Source organism: Rhinolophus ferrumequinum, chromosome 12 (genome assembly GCF_004115265.2).
Source record: "Rhinolophus ferrumequinum isolate MPI-CBG mRhiFer1 chromosome 12, mRhiFer1_v1.p, whole genome shotgun sequence".
In the NCBI taxonomy this organism is placed as follows: domain Eukaryota; kingdom Metazoa; phylum Chordata; class Mammalia; order Chiroptera; family Rhinolophidae; genus Rhinolophus; species Rhinolophus ferrumequinum.
In genome coordinates, this window is record NC_046295.1 from 14,279,012 (window position 1) to 14,298,882 (window position 19,871).

General features: G+C 36.4%; 1 protein-coding gene across 3 annotated transcripts in view; it reads left to right on the top strand.

Moving 5' to 3' along the window:
• Positions 1-2,038: 2,038 nt before the first annotated feature.
• The window catches only part of CAAP1 (caspase activity and apoptosis inhibitor 1), a 62,474-nt gene continuing 44,641 nt past the window's right edge, over positions 2,039-19,871 (top strand). For all 3 annotated transcript variants that reach the window (XR_004424711.1, XM_033123636.1, XM_033123635.1), the window contains exons 1-4: positions 2,039-2,401; positions 7,422-7,622; positions 8,436-8,520; positions 9,007-9,082. Coding sequence is in view for 2 of the 3 variants with exons in the window: in XM_033123636.1 (XP_032979527.1) it covers positions 2,120-2,401; positions 7,422-7,622; positions 8,436-8,520; positions 9,007-9,082 (644 nt within the window). In the remaining variant the exon portion in view is untranslated. The remainder of the gene's footprint in view (positions 2,402-7,421; positions 7,623-8,435; positions 8,521-9,006; positions 9,083-19,871) is intronic.

A 19,871-nucleotide genomic window follows, 5' to 3' on the forward strand; every position in this document is an offset into this window, starting at 1 on the left:
ACCCCACCGGACGCCCCGCACGACACATGGCGAAGTCGGCAGGATCCCCGCACGACAGTGCCTGTCATGGAGGAAAACAGTCTTCCGAACACGGTGAGTAATGGAATCTTTAAAGAGGAGAAAGCTGACTAAACACCCTTCAGAGTTGGTAGGCTGATGTTGGTACTAGGCCTAAAATGAGGTCTGGGGGCTTAAAACTGGAGCTTGGGGTTCCTGCACACATTGCAATAAATCAGGAAAGTAAAATGTCCAAATGGCAATGGTATTTTCATCAAATTTAAAGGCATATGATATAGCAATGTTTCTACAACGTTTCACATTTGAATTTGAAGCAAACCAGTTAAGTAGCATTGTAAAGAACACAAATTAAGGTTAGTAAGATATCATGCATTAAGCAATTACTTTATACTCATTCTAAGTTTATCGTCACTATCCCTATGGGATAAGTACTGTTAGTAATCTTATTTCTACAGGTGAAAAAATTAAAATAAGTCAGGTAAATCTTTACATAACAAGTCAGTATTAAAACAACGTAGAAGAGAATGGTATTTGATAAATGATGTTGGCAAAACTGGATACTGATACAGAGAAAAATACCAATTTGTGGTAGCCACTTCAACTATGGTTCTGGTGGAGGCATGTAAGCTTGATACACAGCAGAAAGTGGCTGGAGACAAGCCTTCAAACCATATTTTAGTCTTGTGTCCTCAAAGGAACTAATAAATTCAAGAAATGGTTGCTTATTTCTACATCATTTAAAATTTTCAATAGTGAAAGAGTACTATTGGCTTTGGAGTTAAAAGGCATACATTTCAATAACATTTCACCACTTGCTAATGAATTAAGACAAGTTGCTTAACCTCAGCCCCAATATAATCAAATGCACATTGGGTCTTCAAAAAATAGAAGAACAAAGTAAGATATTTATATAAAAGTCTAGCAAATGTCTGCCACATAATAAGTGCTTATCAAGCTTTCCTTTCAAAGATAACACAAGGCTACCATCTTCTTTAACAATAAAAGTGGCTGTAGTGCACAAAGAACATTAAAAAGATAAAAAAGGAACACTGATATGCTAACAATTTTATCCCTGCTACCCTCTCCCATCTCACCAACATAAACAATTAATGTAAATGTATAAAAGTTAACACATTGATTTCAGTAAATTGTTAAACTTATTAACAGATGAGTTGATGATGAGGAAAGTGTTCCAACCAATGGAAAAGTATTCAACATTATAAATAAAAAATGCACGTTAAAAATCTAAGGCTACCATACATTTGAACAAAGTTTTTACAAGATTTCAGTGTTTGGCTCAGTCTTTCTTCCAAGGAATCGATTAAATAGAACAAGAAAAATAAGATGTTGATATCCTTTGATCCATTTCCGTTTGGGGTACAAAATACTATAGGAGAAATGAGGTCAATTGTTTCTTAAGCTGTTTATAGCTGTATTATTCTGAAACGTGACAGAATGTCAACAACCTACACACAGCATTTGAATATTACTTAAATTCATAAATGCAATGAAATATTAGAGCCAAATGTCGTCAGGAGAGAAAACAGGAATCATGCCTAGAAATCAGTGTAAATGGGGAAAAACGAGGAAGCACAAGACCCTGTACTGTACAATTCCCTAAAATACGTTTTTTAAAAATTTCCCTAGGTGATGATGATCATGAAGTTTTCCCTAAATTCACTTTATTGTTATAATGCTATTAGTGTCATAAACAAACATTGAAAGAGAAATGAAATTGGAGAATCCGTAAGTACACCTCTACCTGTGCATTTGTGTACTGACCGAGACAGAATGGCAGTATCAATAAGGCAAAGAGCTGTTGCAAAGCTCCATCCTCCGGCCTCTGTAGAGGTACAAAAAAGAACAGCGAAAACCCAACGAGACAACCAGCCAGCCCTTGTGCAAATTCAAACCGACCTCCCCGGTTCGTGGAAGGGGCCTTATTGGTCCGGGACCCGCTCCACTTACGCCTCGCGCCGTCTGCGACGAGGCCGGAAGTGACGCAAAACTGCGCCGCCAGCTACCGCCGCGCCCACCGGAGCGTGCAGTAGGTCCCTCCTGAGACGGTGGGCTGCCTCCAGATGGTAACAGCCACAGGATCATGACGGGGAAGAAGTCTTCCCGGGAGAAGAGGCGCAAACGCAGCAGTCAGGAGGCGGCCGCGGCCCTCGCGGCGCCGGACCTGACACCCGCCCTCGCCAGCAGCGGCAGTGGAAACACCAGCGGCTGCGGGAGCACCAGCGGCTGCGGGAGCGTAACCTGTTGTGGGACCACCAGCTTCAGTGGTAGTGTCACGGGCGTTGGGAGCGGCGTGGAGCGCAGCGAGCGCCGGAAGCGGAGGAGCACTGACTCATCTTCCTGCGTCTCCGGCTCCCTGCAACAGGTGTGTGTGCCCCCTTCTCGCTGCTCTGGGATAACTGCATTTTCGGAAGAAGGCAGGCGCCGAGTGGTGGGAGGGGGCGCCGGCTAGCTATAGCGCTGCGATCCTCCAGTTCCACCAGGGTTTGAGGTCCATGTTCCTTAGTCCCGGAGAACCCCACACTCCCATGTCTTGAAGTTCAAGTTCAAGTCGATTTGCTGATAGCTGACTCATTTTGCTTTTGGCCCCTTCCACTCTTGCGGTCTCTTTAGTCTCCCTGAAGTGCCCTTGCAAGCCACGCTTTCCTTCTCCTATCTTTTTCACCTTTTAGTCTCTTCCACGTTACAAGAAGAGAAAACAGGCTCAAAGATGTTAAGGAAGTAGACCCGCAGTTTGTTATTAGCTCCTGGATTTGTATCGAGTCTCACTATATAAAAGATACGTTCTTTATGGTCCATCGACCTGCCAACATACCGGCGTTTTTAAAAAAAATCATTTGCTTTTCATACATTATAAAACAAGTCCATAAATGCATAATTAAAATTATACAACAGAGAAATAAAGGGAAAAGCGTGGAAGTCTCTTTTTAAGCCTCCTTCCCCACTAATAGTTTGATACCCCGCCTCTTCGTTAATTCTTGTCAGGTACCTGTACTTAAAATTTCTCCACAGAATCTTTGTTGTGATATTAACCCCATTGAATTGGATAATATCCCCATTGAATTGGATAATATCGCTGCATTGTTGGGATTGGGGAGGGGGGTGTCTTTATATATGCAGTACCGTATTTTTTAGTTATTGCACGATAGTGTATTGTATCTTTATTGATGAATATTTAGATTTTCAGTTGTCTTGTTATTAAAGAGGTAATACGAAAATGGACACCCTTGTACATGTATCTTGTGCAAGAATTACTTTAGATTGAAGACTAGGAAGCGAAATTGCTGGGTCAAAGTTGATTCATTAAAAAAATTTTGGTAGGTACAACCAAATGCTTTTAATATATTTTGAAAGCTTTACTGATTTAGAATCAGTAGGAAGGCTTTACTGATTTAGAATCCAAAAAAGGCTTTACTGATTTATAATCCAAACAGTATATAAGAATACCCATCTCTGAAAAATTTCACTATATCTATTTTTTAAATTTTGTTAGTTTAATGGGTGAAATTAATGTTCCATTTGTTTTATTTATATTTCCTGATAAATCGTGAGATTGAACATTTTGATACTTTTGACGTTTCATTTCTTATGTCAATTGGATATACCTGTCCTCTGCTAATTTTCAGTTTCATTGTTTTCAACATTTCACTAATAAGTTATGAATCTCTCTACATGAAGTCTTGAATCTAATGCTTTCTGTCAAGTATATTGTAAATGTTTCTGTAACCTTGGCCACGGTGTACCGAAGCTTTTGATTTCGTTGTGGTCAAGTCTAGTATTATTTTCCGATGCTGTTTGGATTGTATGTTGTTTAGAAAGTTCCTTTCTAATCCAGGATTATGAACTATTTTGCATTTTCTTCTAATATTTTTTAACATTACATCTTCAAATTGGGAATTGTGGAAGCATAGAAGGCCATTTATTTTTATGCATTTTCTTGTTTCTAGCCATACTATTAATTATTTAATTAAAGTTGACTCTGAAAAAATGTCTTCTAACAGTGACAGTTTTGTCACCTCTTTTTCAGCGCTCTTTTTCTCATTTTCTGTTCTTTTGGCATTGTCTGATATTTTTGTGTCGTTTTCAAGAAAAGCAGTGATAGTAGGCATTCTTTTCCTAATCCTTTTTTTTTAGTGGGAACATTTCTAGGGTTCTACCAATAACATACTTACTACAGATTCTGAAAGATATCTTTGATCAGGTTAAGGAAATTTCTAAAATTCCTAGTTTGATAAGGATTATACCAAATTCTTTTATAGCATTCTGTTGGGATGATCACATATTAATAGTTTTCCTCTTGTAGTCAGATAATATAATTTTATTGATAAAATTAATGGATACTGAACTTCTTTGCAGTCTTGAGACAGATCCTATTTGGTTCGTTGGTTTGGTTGTATTTGGCTGGAATTCAGTATTTTTTGTGTCTATGTTCCTAAGTTAAATCAGCTTATGGTTTTTATTTTTGTAGTTATCTTCTCTGGTTTTCCTGTCGAGATTCTGCTAGCTTCGTGGATTGAGTAGGGAACCCTTGCTGCTGCTGCTTCTTTTTTTTTTTTTTTTTTGGTGTCTTTCAGAAAAGTTTATACGTTTTCCCCAAGATTTGTCAAAACTTGACCATTGGACCATACAGCATACAGCTCTCTGAGTCTGGTAGCTTTTTTTAGGGGTAGGTTCTTTTGTTTTGTTTTTTTTTTTTTGGTCCCATAACTCTTTTTTTCGAATTCTTTGATAGTTATAGATCTATTCAGTTTTCCACCCCTTCTAGATTCAATTTTGTATATCACCCTTCTTATCTGAAATAGTTTATCATAATGCTGAGACCAGTATTCCTAAGTTATAAACATTTGCATACATAACTAAACCCTATTTCTAATGAGAATTAGTGTATTTGTGAAGGAAAAAAAGAAATTGCATATTTGGCATGTAGATAACATCTCAGAATTCTGAAAGTGCCATTATATTTGTTGTGTATTGAGTTCCCTGTTATTTACTTACTTACTGATAATAGCTTTATAGAGATATAATTTACATACCATACAATTCACCCATTTCAGGTATACAGCTCAGTTTTGAGTATATTCATAGAGTTGTGCAACCATCACTACAGTCAATTTTTAAAATATTTTCATCACCCTCTTCAAAAGAAAACCCTGTGTGTACCTTTTAGCTGTTATCCCTAATACGCACTTCAACCTTGCTCCCTCCCTAGGCGACCAGTAATCTACTTCCTATCTCTATGAATTTATTGATTTCCTTGTTCTGGACATTTTATACAAATAGAATCATGTAGTATCTGGTCTTTTTGTGACTGACTTCTGTCACTTAGCATGTTTTCTCAAAGTTCATCCATGTTGTAACACAGATCTGAAATTCATTTCTTTTTATGGCTCAATAATACCCCATTTGGTTTTTCAGTTTGTCACTTGGTGGGCATTTGGATTGCTTCCACCTTTGGCTATTATGAATAATGCTGCTATGAACATTTGTGTACAACTTTTTGTGCAGGCTTATGGTTACATTTCTCTTAGATATAAGAGGTGTGATCAAAAAATACAGTGAATGTTTAAATAAAAAAATTCATTACAGTAAAAGACACATTGCCATTAATCCCCCTCAAAATACTCCTCCTCACTTCAAACTCACTTATCCACATCGATCTTGCCACTTTCTGAAACAGTTCTGGAAGTCCTCTTTTGTGAGTGTCTTTAGTTGGGCTGCTTACATGTTCTGAATCATTTTGACTTTGGGGAAGAACCAGAAGTCACGTGGTGCCAGATCCGGTGAATAAGGTGGATGAGGACACACCATAATGTTTTTATTTGACAGAAATTGCCGTATATCAGAAGCGATGTGTCACACGGAGCGTTCTGTCATGGTGGAGGATGGTTTACAGCACACTTTAAAATACAACTTCTCTCAACCGTAGCTCACACCCAACTGACTACACCAAACAAGCGGAAACTTGTCACACACTGTTAACTAAGATTCGATGTGCTGCTTCCCGTATTGAGTGAAGATCCCTGCCTTTCCGTTGGAAGGCGCTCGGCAGCAGCATTCACTGTATTTGTTTTATCATACCTCATATATCTAGTAATGGAATTGCTGAGGCATACAGTAACTATTTGAGGAAGTGCCAAACTTTTCAAAAGTGGCTGTACATTTTATGTTCTTACTATCTGTATGAGAATTACAGTTTCTCTACATTCTCACAAACATTTGAATTATTTTGTGAGCTATTAGAATAAGAGTTGACCTTCTGTACTTTTTCAGTCTAATTATCATAGTATATTTTAAAATTGGCTTCTTTTTAAACTGCTTTTTAGACAATTCCATTAGAAAATATAACAAAGAAATCTACTTTTGTATATACTTTTTGTATATACTTTTGTAGGGAGATTTTCCTGATGAAATGACTCTTGCATTGATACCTGACTTTGTTAATCTTGGTAGTATAGTGTATGGGGTAGGAGAACTGGGGAAAAAAGAATGTCCTAGGCGGAAGAACAGTTATGTACAAAAGCCCTGCCTGTATGAGGTGAAGGGAGAACAGGTTATATTACACTAATTCAAAGAAGGTCATTGTGTTTGAAACACAAAGAATAAGCATGAAGTGCCAGATAGTCCATACTATCCTAAGGGCAGTCATTGGAAGGTTATAAATAGGAAGTACTAGAAAAGTTGTAAAAAAGGTTGTGTTTACATTTTATAAAATCCATTCTAGTAACACAACAGATTGGAGAGACTTCAGATTAGATGCAGCAAGTCCTGTTTCGTGGCTATTGAGGTAATCTAGGCAAAAGGTTAGGGTACCTTCAACCAAGATTATGACAGTAGATTTAGAGAGACTGCATCGCTTTGGGAGACGGTGGTAAAATTGGCATAAATGTCTCCAATTACTTCTCTACTTTAAATATGATTAAATGATGTAACAGTTTTAAAAAGTGATAATAGCTCCCAGTAAGCAATGATACTTTAGAACATTTGTGATTTGTAACATTTTTGCTGCTATCCCATTTCTTTATATGAATTTAAGAATAACGACAGTGCATACATAAGATTTTTGGGTGAATGGCCAAGGACTATTCTAATTCTTCAGAAGTCTAAAATTGTAAGAACTCATTCAATATTTGTGTGCCCTAAGATATTATTTCTTCACTTTATATCAGTTGGTTGAGTTAATTGTGGTGTGGAGAGTAAGTTCAAAGAATACTGAAGAATTAGTATTAGAATTCTTTCCTCTTTCCTATGGTTTTAGGTAAATGATCTATGCAAACCAAGAACATGGAAATAGTTAAGAAGAATTTATTAAATGAAAATGCGTGACATTATGTATGTATTATGTATACTTCAAGTAGAATTATTTAGTAGTTCTTTTTTAATTTTAGGAAACCAAATACCTTTTACCAACTTTGGAAAAAGAATTATTCTTGGCAGAGCACAGTGACCTTGAAGAAGGTGGATTGGACCTGACTGTGTCGTTAAAACCAGTTAGTTACTATATATCAGACAAAAAAGAAATGCTTCAGCAGTGTTTCTGTATCATCGGAGAGAAGAAGTTACAGAAGATGCTTCCTGATGTATTAAAGGTACTTCATTACGTTGTCAGGCTATACACATACATAGAAATATACAAAAACCTTTTTTGTAGCAATCAGTTTACTTAATATAAATTATAATTGGATGTCTTCAACTAAAACAAGCTACTAGAAAACAAAGGATTTTCTAGAACCATAACTGGTCTTGTATATATAAAAATTTGCCAAGAAAAAATTGGGGCAATTTACTGTGTTTAGGTAAGGAATTTATTGACCTTTTGGAAATAATTTTATGAAATTCAGGCAGTGTTAGTAATTAAATTAAAGGTATAATAATTCTTTCTAGTGCTTCAAGAAAGAATATACTGCTATATAACAATATACAAGGATGTTTGGTAGTAGCTTGTATTTCATTAAATTTATAAATGTTTTCATATGTTTATTTCTGAAAATTATTCAAGGGAATGCATGGTATTCTAATTTTAGAGCTGTGGAAATAGGACTTGGACAAGTTAAGCCCAAAATTGTATATATATAAGATGTATGGAGCTGATACTTAAAACTTTAGAGGAATTATTGAACATAAATACTCGTAGGCTGTTATTAATATCTGAGCTCCTGACTTACTCTTTAGTTTGTCCTTTCATAATAAACATGACTATAAGTTCTCCTCAAATCTTGTAAATTATTTTGTTCACATGTTAACTGGCAGTTTTTCAGATTTCATCTCATGAAAAGATTTATGTGGCTTTCAATTTGTTTTATTGTAAGATTTTGCTAACTGGACTTTTTTTTTATGATTGCTGTCTGGTTTACATTGGTGCTATGTTACATAAATGCATTTTTTAATGTCATTTTCTTTAGAACTGTTCAATAGAAGAAATTAAAAAACTGTGCCAAGAACAGTTAGAGCTTCTGTCTGAAAAAAAAATCATGAAGATTCTTGAGGGTAAGAATACATATTTGTACATTCTGGTAACTTTTTAGTTAATACTTTATTCAGAATAAATCCTGAGGTATTCTTTTTCTGATGTGAATATTTAATTTCATTATTGAGTAATCATTAAAAAGCATTTTTTACTTCTGTTTGTACAGAGAAATATAGTTTACATATCAGAATATCATTTCAGTCTAATCACTTTTTGATGTATATATTATATTTTCCATCCCAAGAATATAGGTAAGAGCATGAGTTTGTACAAAATAATAAAAACAAAATTTAAAAAATTCTGTAAAATTAATTTTTGAGATGTACAAAGACATCGTACAATTATTTTTATTTTCTGCTTTTTATTCTCATTGCTTTTAGTTACCTATGAACTATAAAATTCTATATTCTGCGTCACTATTAAGACGATAATTTTTGCATAATGATTAAAATTAAGTCATTCTGACATTTATCAGCATGCTTTCAATAGTTTATTTCGTTTATAAGGTGACAATGGTATGGACTCTGATATGGAAGAGGAGGCAGAGGATGGCTCTAAGATGGGATCTGATTTAGTCAGTCAGTAAGTTAAAACTTTCATTTCAAAATTTCTTTGTTATTCCTTTGGTGATTTGTTACCTCCAGAATCATGATTGTTCTGTGTTGCATTTATATAAAATAATTCAACAGTGTAGAATTGTAATGATCGGTCCTTTTGGTGTATGTAAGGATAAAGTTCATTGCTTTCAGGATTAAGGTGATTCTCTTAAACTACTACTGAGATATAAGACAACAGCAACACCAACTTGAAGCCGAATCACAGCTCTCATTTGGAATTGGAATATACTACTAGTGATACCCACTATTTACTAAGTACTTACTCTACTTAGGACACTTAGTAGCTTAGAACACTTTATTTCACTGAATTCTTCTACAGATCTATCAGTATTTGGGGATAATAGCCTTATTTCACAGATGCAATAATAATGTGTTTTGTTTCATATAGGTACATATAATTTGATTATTGTGATGATACACAGTGTCTAAAGTTTGGGATGCTAACTAATCATGAAGCAACATGGTAATTTTTTTCCTAAATTTGTCTGCTCCGCCATGGTTCATCAAACTTGCATCCACTAATTTTAGCTTCTGTTGATGATTTTTGACTAAAACAATTATTTTTGGTTGTTGCCAATGACTGACTTGTATCTCTCTTTGCAGAGTTTGGCTACAGGTCGTAGTGGCACAAATAAAAGGTTATCAGAGGCAGTAGCATAAATAAGTAGCACATATATACCTGCAATCTTGAGTATTTTTTCATTTCTAATGGAAAGCTCTAGGGTAAATATCTCTCAACAGGACAGTTTCATTTCATGTTATATCTTCTAGCCTCCAGAACTGAGAGAAATATATTTCTGTTGTTTAAGCCAGACTGCTTATGGTATTTTGTTATGGCAGTCCTAGAAAACTAATATGAAAGTAAATTTATATATGTGTACACGCACAAATGTATATGTACACACACACACACACACACACACACACACATGAATTTCCTAGTGAAATTTCCCACCCAAACTTTTTTATTTTGGAAAACTTAAAATTTATATGAAAGTTGAAAGAATGATGTAATACCATATACCCTCCACCTAGATTCAGCAACATTAGTATTTTGCAATTTTTGCTTTCTCTCTCTTTTTATATTTATCCTTTTTCTCCTCAGAGCCATTTGTATTAGTTTGCTAGTACTGCTGTAGCAAAATACCACAGATTGGCTGGCTTAAACAGTACAAATTTAGTTTCTCACAGTTTTAGAGATTGGAAGTGCAAGATCAAGGTACTGGCAGGCTTGCTTTCTTCTGAGTTCTCTCTTTGGCTTGCAGACGGCCTTCCTCTTGCTGCCTCGTCACGTGGTCATCCTGTGTGTGCGCCCCTGGCATCTCTCCCTGTGTCCCAGTCTCAAAAGGACACCAGTCAGATTGGATTAGGGCCCATCATAATGATCTCATTTTAATGTAATTAACTCTGTAAAGGCCCTGTCTTCAAAACAGTCATATCCTGAGGTGTTGGGATTAGGGCTTCAACATAGGAATTTGGGGTGGAGGAAGACATAGTTCAGCCCATAAACGTTTAAAGGTAAGTTGCAGATACCCGAACATTTCAGGGCTGAACATTCAGTGTGCACTTCCTAGAAATACGGACCGTCTTCTACATAGCCACGAAACCATCAGCACTCCTATAGTAGGTTTATTTATTTTAATTAATTAAGTGTTCGAGTCTGATCCAGGATCCAATGAGAGGTCCTGTATTGCGTTTGATTGTTAGCTTCACAGGTTGAATTTATTTATTTATTTATTTTAAAAGATTTTTATTGGGGAAGGGGAACAGGACTTTATTGGGGAATAGTGTGTACTTCCAGGCCTTTTTTTCCTCTAAGTCAAGTTGTTGTCCTTTCAGTCTTAGTTGTGGAGGGCGTGTGTACTTCCAGGCCTTTTTTTCCAAGTCAAGTTGTTGTCCTTTCAATCTTAGTTGTGGAGGGCACAGCTCAGCTCCAGGTCCAGTTGCCGTTTTTCTAGTTGCAGGGGTCACAGCCCACCATCCCTTGCGGGAGTCGAACTGGCAACCTTGTGGTTGAGAGGATGCGCTCCAACCAACTGAGCCATCCGGGAGCTCAGCGGCAGCTCAGCTCAAGGTGCCGTGTTCAATCTTAGTTGCAGGGGGCGCTGCCCACCATCCCTTGCAGGACTCGAGGAGTTGAACTGGAAACCTTGTGGTTGAGAGCCCACTGGCCCATGTGGGAATCGAACCGGCAGCCTTCGGAGTTAGGAGCACGGAGCTCCAACTGCCTGAGCCACCAGGCCGGCCCACAAGTTGAATTTAAAGGAAAGATTTAGATATATGAGATAAAACCTTCATGACTAGCCCAGAAACTTAGTTTACATCTTAAAGGAATTAGATAAATAACAAATCAAAAGAAAGTTGGGAAAAGAAAAAACAAAGGTAAACATTAAAAAAATAGAAAATACAAACAAAAAGTTTATAAGTTTATGTAAGTCCATAAACTTGGTCTTTGTAAAGACCAGAACTTGGATGAACTCCTCTTGGATCTGGTTAAGGAAACCATACAGAGCAATTATAATTGAGATTAGGAAGGAAGAAGCATAATGAGAATCCACATGCAGCATTATATAAATAAACTTGATACCATCAAGTGGATGGTTTTCTATCAAAATGCAAATTAACCAAACTGACTTCCCCCAGAAGAGGACAACTTGAAGACATTAACAAAGAAGAAATTAGAAAGTTAAGATGTACTGTTGAAAAAGCACCATGACAAGGTAGATTCACAACTGAATTATGACTTACATGAGTCAATAACATGCACTGTGTTTGCAGCTAATAAAACATTCAATAAATACCACCTTTTACTTTTTTCAAACAGATTACATCTGTGTTATTTAAATTAGTCCAGGCCTAGGAAAAGATGAAAAAATCTTCAGTTTACTTTGATTTCTGCATAGCTTTAACACCCAAAATGTCATAAATAGTGTGAAAAAAGGGGATTGAGGGACTATAGGCCATCTCACCTGTGAATATAGGTGTAAAAATTGGGATTGGTGCTCTTACAGAAGAGATCCCGCAGATCTCAGAGCCCCTTCCACCATGTGAGAGTACAAGAAGTCTGCACCCTGAGAGCCCTAACCATGCTGGCATCCTGATTTCAGACTTCCCCCCTCCAGAACAAAGAAATTAGTTTGTGTTGTTTATAAGCTACCCAGTCTGTCTTATTATAGTGGCCCCAGTGGATTAAGACATTAGATCCTCTGCAAATAGGGACAGTTATTTTTTTTCTTGTTTAAAAAAGAAAACCACAGCCCCCAAATAGCGTCACGTGCTAAATCCCGTGATACCAAACGTAGATTTAATACCTGACCTAAATGCACTTTTGATCTTCACCAGAAATGTAATCTTTATCAACCAGCTTGGAATTTTCTTGTCAAGCACCTGTAAGGTAATCTGTCTAGGGACCCTGTCCATCACCTCACCCCTCGCCCCCATCCCCCAAGGAGGAAGAGGCAAATTGCATGATAAAACTCTTGCCATTTCCTTCCCCTCCAAAACATGGTGTCCTGGCCTAAAATAATCCTTTCTTTTCTTTTGCTAATAGCTTCTTTGCCTCATGTTCCTATAAAACTTCATCTTTCCACAACCCCATCCATACCCAAACCCCATTCTACTTGTTAGGTGGGATTCTGCCCGATTCATGAATCACTTAATAAAGCCTATTAGATGTTAAAATTTATTTGGTTGAATTTTGTTTTTTGACATTTTCTAACCTATATGATTTTAACTGCTTTTTTTAAAAATTGCATTATTGATCTGTTAGGACTTCTAGTACATTATTAAATAGGAATGGTGAGAGTAGATATTCTTGCTTCTTCCTATCTTAGAAAGCATTCAGCCTTCAGCTTTCACAATTCAATATGATATATTACCTGTATACTTTTGTTTTTTAAAGCTTATTTTATTTTTCTTTCTAACTTCCTTAATTAGATAACTAGATCACTTATTTTAATTATTTGTGGTTAGTAATATTTTTAATACTAAAATTTTTCTCCGTATCCCATAAAACTGGTTAGTGTTTTACTTATTGTTAGTTTTTAGATCGTTTATAATTCCTCTTTAACCTAAAAGCTGTTGAGTTTTAACATTTGTGAGTAGTGAGGTTACCCAGACTCTTTTTGTTCATTTTACTCATAGTTTACTGTTCCAAAATCAGGATGATTCCTTAACTTTTTCATTGAGTGCTTAATTGATGTTTTATGAGCAAACATCAATTTCAATGAATATTCCACAGGACTTATGATCTCTGTTTTCAGAGTATAGTCTCTGTCAATTAATTCATTTAGGTCCTTGGTATCCTTTAGATCTATTATGGGATGGATGAAAGGGATGAAATCAAGTTCCTACTACTCATGCCCTAATCCCATTCAGGAGGACTCCAGCGTGACCTGTTCACCCCCCAAAAGGCTCATCTACGAATACCATCACCTTTGAGGGTTAGGATTTCAATATGTGAACTTTGTGGGGGACACAGACATTCATACCATGGCACATGACCATCTATGTAAAAAATCTCAAGAGTGTACAAAAATCTCCTGGAACACAGAATAATGACCTCCCCACAGAGATGTATGTCCATGTCCTAATCTCCAGAACCTATTAATAATGTGTTAATTTATGTGGCAGAATGGGACTTTGCTAATGTGATCAAATTAAGGATCTTGAGATAGGAAGGTTATCTTGGATTATCCAGGTGGTACCAGTATAATCACAAGAATCCTTATAAGAGGGAGGTAAAGAGGACAAAGGCAGAAAGAGCTGGGATGCTGGAAGCAGAGCTTAAAGTCATGTGCTTTAAAGATGAAGAGAGGAACTACAGCCCAAGGAATGCAGGCGGCCTCTTAGACGCTGAGAAGACAAGAATATGGGTTCTCCTGTGGAGCCTCCCCACGGAATCAGCACCGTCTACCCCTTAATTCTTGTGCCTTTAGACTTAGTTTGGGCTTCTGCCCTCCAGAACTGTAAGAATAAATTCATGTTATTTAAGGCATGAAATTTATGGTAATTTGTTACAGTGACAATAGAAAACTAATTCAAAGTACTTGATTAAAACATAGACATAAGCCAAAGTTACAGATCAGTTGCCTAGAGCCATTGAGATGTTTTGTTTGATCTAAACATTTAAAAAAATGTTCAAATGGTACCCAACATTTGAAAACCAAGTGATATCACATCAAAATCTGGATTTCTGAGTTGCTTGAAAAATCGGATCAAGCAGCTTTTCCTGGGAGGGCAAAAAGTTAGTTGGAGCTGAGTGTAGCTACTCTGTTTTTGTATATAGAATGTATATTTCAGCGTACTACATAATACTTCATTTGTCTTAATGTTTAATATTAAAAAGGTCTATACAGGGGCGGCCGGATGGCTCAATTGGTTAGAGTGCGAGCTCTGAACAACAGGGTTGCCGGTTCGATTCCCACATGGGCCAGTGAGCTGTGCCCTCCACAACTAGATTGAAGGACAACGACTTAGAGCTGATGGGCCCTAGAGAAACACACTGTTCCCCAATATTTTTATTTACCCAATAAATTACCAATAATAAATTACCCAATAAATTTATTAATTACCCAATAAAATTAAAGAAAAAAATTAAAAAAAAATAAATAAATAAAAAGGTCTATACAGTGAGACTCTGAAGGGAAAAATATATAAAAGCCAGAACTTGGCCTTGGAACCAATTATATCAGTTTATCAGTGTTTTATCAACTGACACATATACCTTCACCTTTTTATCCTAGTTTGATGAATAAAATAGTTTCAAACAGATCAAAATAAAGAAATCTGTTATTACAAATACATGAAAAATTTGGTATTACTTTAATCAGCAACCTCTATCTGCTCTTTTATTATAGTTTTTATCAGAAAAGACGTAACATTAATAGAACTAAGATACTATAAAGTGACAACTTTCAGTATGAGGTATATGTATGGGTATGTGTATGTATGAGGTGTAATCGAAAAATATGGTGAATGATTACATTAAAAAAATACCACAGTAAAAGACATTGCCATTAATCCCCATCAAAGTACCTCCTCCCTTGCTTCAGACACACTTATCCCATCATTCTTGCCACTTTCGGAATCTGTTCTGGAAGTCCTCTTTCATGAGTGTCTTTAGCTGCGCTGTTGTGGCTTCCTCGATGTCCTGAGTTGATTCAAAATGTTGACGTTTCGTGGTCATTTTGACTTTGGGGAAGAGCTGGAAGTCTCATGGTGCCAGATCTGGTGAATAAGGTGGATGAGGACACACCATAATGTTTTTATTTGACAGAAATTGCCATACCCAAAGCAATGTGTGACACAGAGCCTTTCTGTTGTGATCAGAAAATACGGTGAATGCAAGTGCCATCCAGCGGAACGGCAGGGATCTTCAATGCTGTGTGTCGAGCCTTGATAACAGTATGTGACAAGTTTCAACTTGTTCAGTGCAGTCAGGCGTGAGCTACAGTTGAGAGAAGGTGTGTTTTAAAGTGTGCCATAAATCATGGATCACAAACAATGCATTAACATGAAATGGGCAAACGGTTTCATCCTCCATCATGACAATGCTCCGTGTCACATATCACTTCTGGTATATGGCAATTTCTGTCAAATAAAAACATAACGGTGTGTCCTCATCCACCTTACTCACTGGATTAGGCACCATGTGACTTCTAGCTCTTCCCAAAGTCAAAATGATTCAGGACATTGAGGCAGCCATGACAGCGCAACTAAAGACATTCACAAAAGAGGACTTCCATAACTGCTTCAGAAAATGGCAAGAATGCTGGGATAAGTGTGTTCGAAGCGAGGGGGTATATTTTGAGGGGGATTAATGGCAATGTGTCTTTTACTGTAATAAATTTTATTTAAACAGTCACCATATTTTTTGATCACACCTTGTATATGACATATAATAAGGCTATATAAGTTAATTTTTCTTATAAAGCATTAAATGTTTTAAGATACAGAAGTAGACACTTGTGTATGCACAAGTAAATGTTTATGCACAAGTACAAATTTTTTTTTAAATGTCTGTAGTTTTACACTGTGTCCTTACGTTGCCAGCTTTATATGTTCAAGTTATATTTATCCTGTAAGGTCAGCTTTCAAATGCATCTTTTTCTTCCCAAACTCTTTTGCTCTGCTGCTGCTCAAACTATTGTTTGCTATTGTATCGTTCTACTTATTTGTGGAATCTAAATTAAACAAAAGAAGACAGACAGACTCATTGATCAAGAGAACAAACTGATAGTTGCCAGAGGGTTGGGCAGTGGGTAGAATGGGCAAAAAAGGTGAAGAGGATTAAGAGGTGCAAACTTACAATATAACATAAATAAGTCATGGGGGTTCAATGTACAGCATAGGGAATACAGTCAATAATATCGCAGTAACTTTGTACAGTGACAATTGGTTACTAAACTTCTCGTGGTGATCACTTTGCAAGGGATATAAATATCAACTCACTATGTTGTACACCTGAAACTAATGTGATATTGTATGTCAACTATACTTTAATTAAAAAGCTTTACATTCCAGAAAAAAAGATTATTTGCTTACTCTTATTTTGCAGTAGTACTTTTTTACTATTAAAAATAACAAGAAAGCAGTAATTGTAAGACATTTTTGACAGTGCGCTGCTTTGAAACTTGAAATTAATGAGTGTTAACATAATTTTTATAGGAGTGAGACTTAGGAAGTATGAAGATAAAGCATGCATAGTTTCTAAATATTTTCATTTTTAAAAGGATGAAGGATGGGGCTGTCACTTTGGTTCACCTTAAGTAAGCAAATAAGTAAATTTAAAACTATGTATAAATAGTCTAAAGACTTTAGCATCTATAATTTTGTAGTGTTTTAAAAGTTAGGTCTTGTGACAAGATTTACATATGTTACAGATTGTTATAGTTGCTTAATAAGAACAAATAAACACGGTAATATGGATGCCTGGAATTAGAGTGCTGTCTGCATTTGGAGATGTGCGGGGAAAGCTTTATTATAGCTGAAATAGCACTACAAATGAGAACAGGTATTATCTTGGCCCACAATACGAGGTGATTGTGCTCTAAGGAATATGTTTATAATGAAATTTAAGTGTTGAATAGTGCAATAAAATAATCAGGATTGAGGTTTTATATATAAAGAATAAAAATACAAACACTTTAGGGAAATCTTAGCAATGGTTTAGAATTGCTGTAATAAATACCTTTATGAGTTTTAAATTAATGTGCTTTTAGTAAATGATATTGGGGGAGATGTCAGTGGAAATGAAGTATTTCCCTACAGAAAATAAGCAATGTTGAGATAATATTACCATTTTAGAAGATAAAATTTAAAAATCCAGGTTCTCAAACTTAAGGAACACTGAAAAGTGGGTTCTATGTGAGTGTTCTAGAACTATGGTCCTAGTCACTGCTAGTTTGTTAGGAGAAGATGTATACGTTCTAAGTTAGTTATTATTCAGTTCCAATTTTGGGTGAGTTATTTTTTTAAAAAATAAGATATTCCGAAATAGGCCTTAGAGATTTTAACACATATAAATTGAACCATTTTATATTCACTATAATATTTAAATAGCAAATAAAATTCACAGGGAATTATTTTGTAAAGTGAGTAAGTCTCTGGAATTATTTTTAAATCTTCATTTAATTATGTTTTGTAAATCTGAAACATCAGCACTTTTGTTTAAAATGGAGAGTATTTTTAAAATATAAATGATTGAAAAGAGCAAGTTGGTGTCATCTAGAATTAGTTACTACTTGCAATATGCTGGTTACTGGCTACAATATACTGGATTTTAATGCATTATAATAGTCATAGTTCTTAAATAGTCTACAAGTTATACCACCTTTCAAATCGAGTAGCTTCCTTTTTACTGCTGTTTATGGTTGGGTTAGGCACTTCAGAGCAGTCAGAATGAAAGAGGAGCGTAGTGTGGAAATGTAGGGGTGATAAATGACTGCTTTGCCCTAAGATGTTTATTCTTGAACATACTGGGCAATTCCTCTGGCTCCATCCGTTGTCTTATTGAGAGCCAGCAACTAGAATCGTGTGGATGACTACTCTTCTATTGCTGAACCCTAGCAGTGATATGTGGTAGAACCCTGATACGCTGTTTGTTAATTTATTAAAAAGCCTGCGATTAATGGCAGCATTAGTTTTCCTTATGAGCTATCATACATAGCTACTTACCTACCATGTTTTGTTTTTAATAAGTGTAAAACATCCATGTCCTTTTTGATGAACTAGAGCTGTTACAGGAGGGTGGGCCCTCCTCAGCGCGATGTCCAGGTTCTTGGCATCTGGAGCAAAGAATTGAACGAGACACCCAGGTAAAGTAGTGAAAAAGCAGTTTATTAGAAGAGATCAAAGAAATACGAGGGAGTGGGCCCAAGCAGAAAGCAGTGGCTCAAGGGCTATTACTAAAAGGGATAGTACACTCCAAAGAAATAGAAGCGGACCAGAGCAATAGAGAATGGCTCAAGGGCCCAAGGTGGAATTATTAGGAGCAAAAGTACCCTCCAGAGAGTTTGGATGGAGCAGGCCGAGCAAAAGAAGAGGCTCAAAGACAAAAAGGCCCAAAGGGGCAAGAGCCTGGGCTCAAAAAGGGCCTGACTGGCGTGGACTTGGAGTTTTTATCTTTTTCTCTCAAATGGGCTGTTCCTTTCTGGGCCTGGAACCACTTGATGGACACCTGTGATTGATAAGAGGCTATTACCTTATCTTTTAAAACTGCGCAGATATGAGTGGCCAGCTGTGAGTGGCCAGTTTAATCTAGTTGGGTATTTTGTACCCAGTTGTTCCTCAGAGGGGGTAGATAATTACAATGAAAAGGGGAAGTTTTGGGCGGAGAAGGGAAGTCTTTTGGGCAGTTCAGTATGAGTTATGCAGGAATGCAGAGACCTGATGCCTATCTCTAACTGCCTGCCTTGTTTTCCCCTTGAGAGATGTGATCCCCATAAAATCTCATTAGAGTACTAAGAATTTGATTTGTTTCAATAAGTAACATGTATTATTTGAAATCAGTGTTTCCCCTAAAATAAGACCTAGCCAGACAATCAGCTTTAATGCGTCTTTTGGAGCAAAAATTAATATAAGATCCAGTCTTATTTTACTATAAGACTGGGAATATAATATATAATATAACATAACATAACGTAACATACCGGGTCTTATATAAATTTTTGCTCCAAAAGACACATTAGAGCTGATTGTCCGGCTAGGTCTTATTTTCCGGAAAACACGGTATATGAGTAACTTTCAGAGGGGTGCTGGCATTCAGCCAAATCCTAAATTCTCAGTAAGTGCTAACAAAACTGAATTTGTGGATAAGAGAGCCCCCCACAAACTGCTATTATTAAACTTCAATAGAATAAATATTTGAATAAAATTTATGGTGCTCTGGAACATTGGATTAACAGGTAGCATAAATCTACATTACTTAAGTTAGTTTTTTTATCAGTGGATACAAAAATAGGCCACATGTAGACCCAAGACCTGGTTTTGGCGGGAAGGATACACTTCAGAAATTGACCTGTAATTCACCCAACTCACATAACCCCCTCTGGAATATATAGCTGTTGTTTTGTACCAGTTACTTGTTTGTTTTTTAAACTCTATTATGGAAAATTTCAATGTACAAAGAACACTTACATACCTATCACCCACTATGTCCCCTCTCGTATCTCCTCCTCCCGACTTCTCCAGAATCTCTAGAACATTCCCTAGAATGGGAGGAAGGGAGCTTCTCAGAGGTTTTAAATGGCATC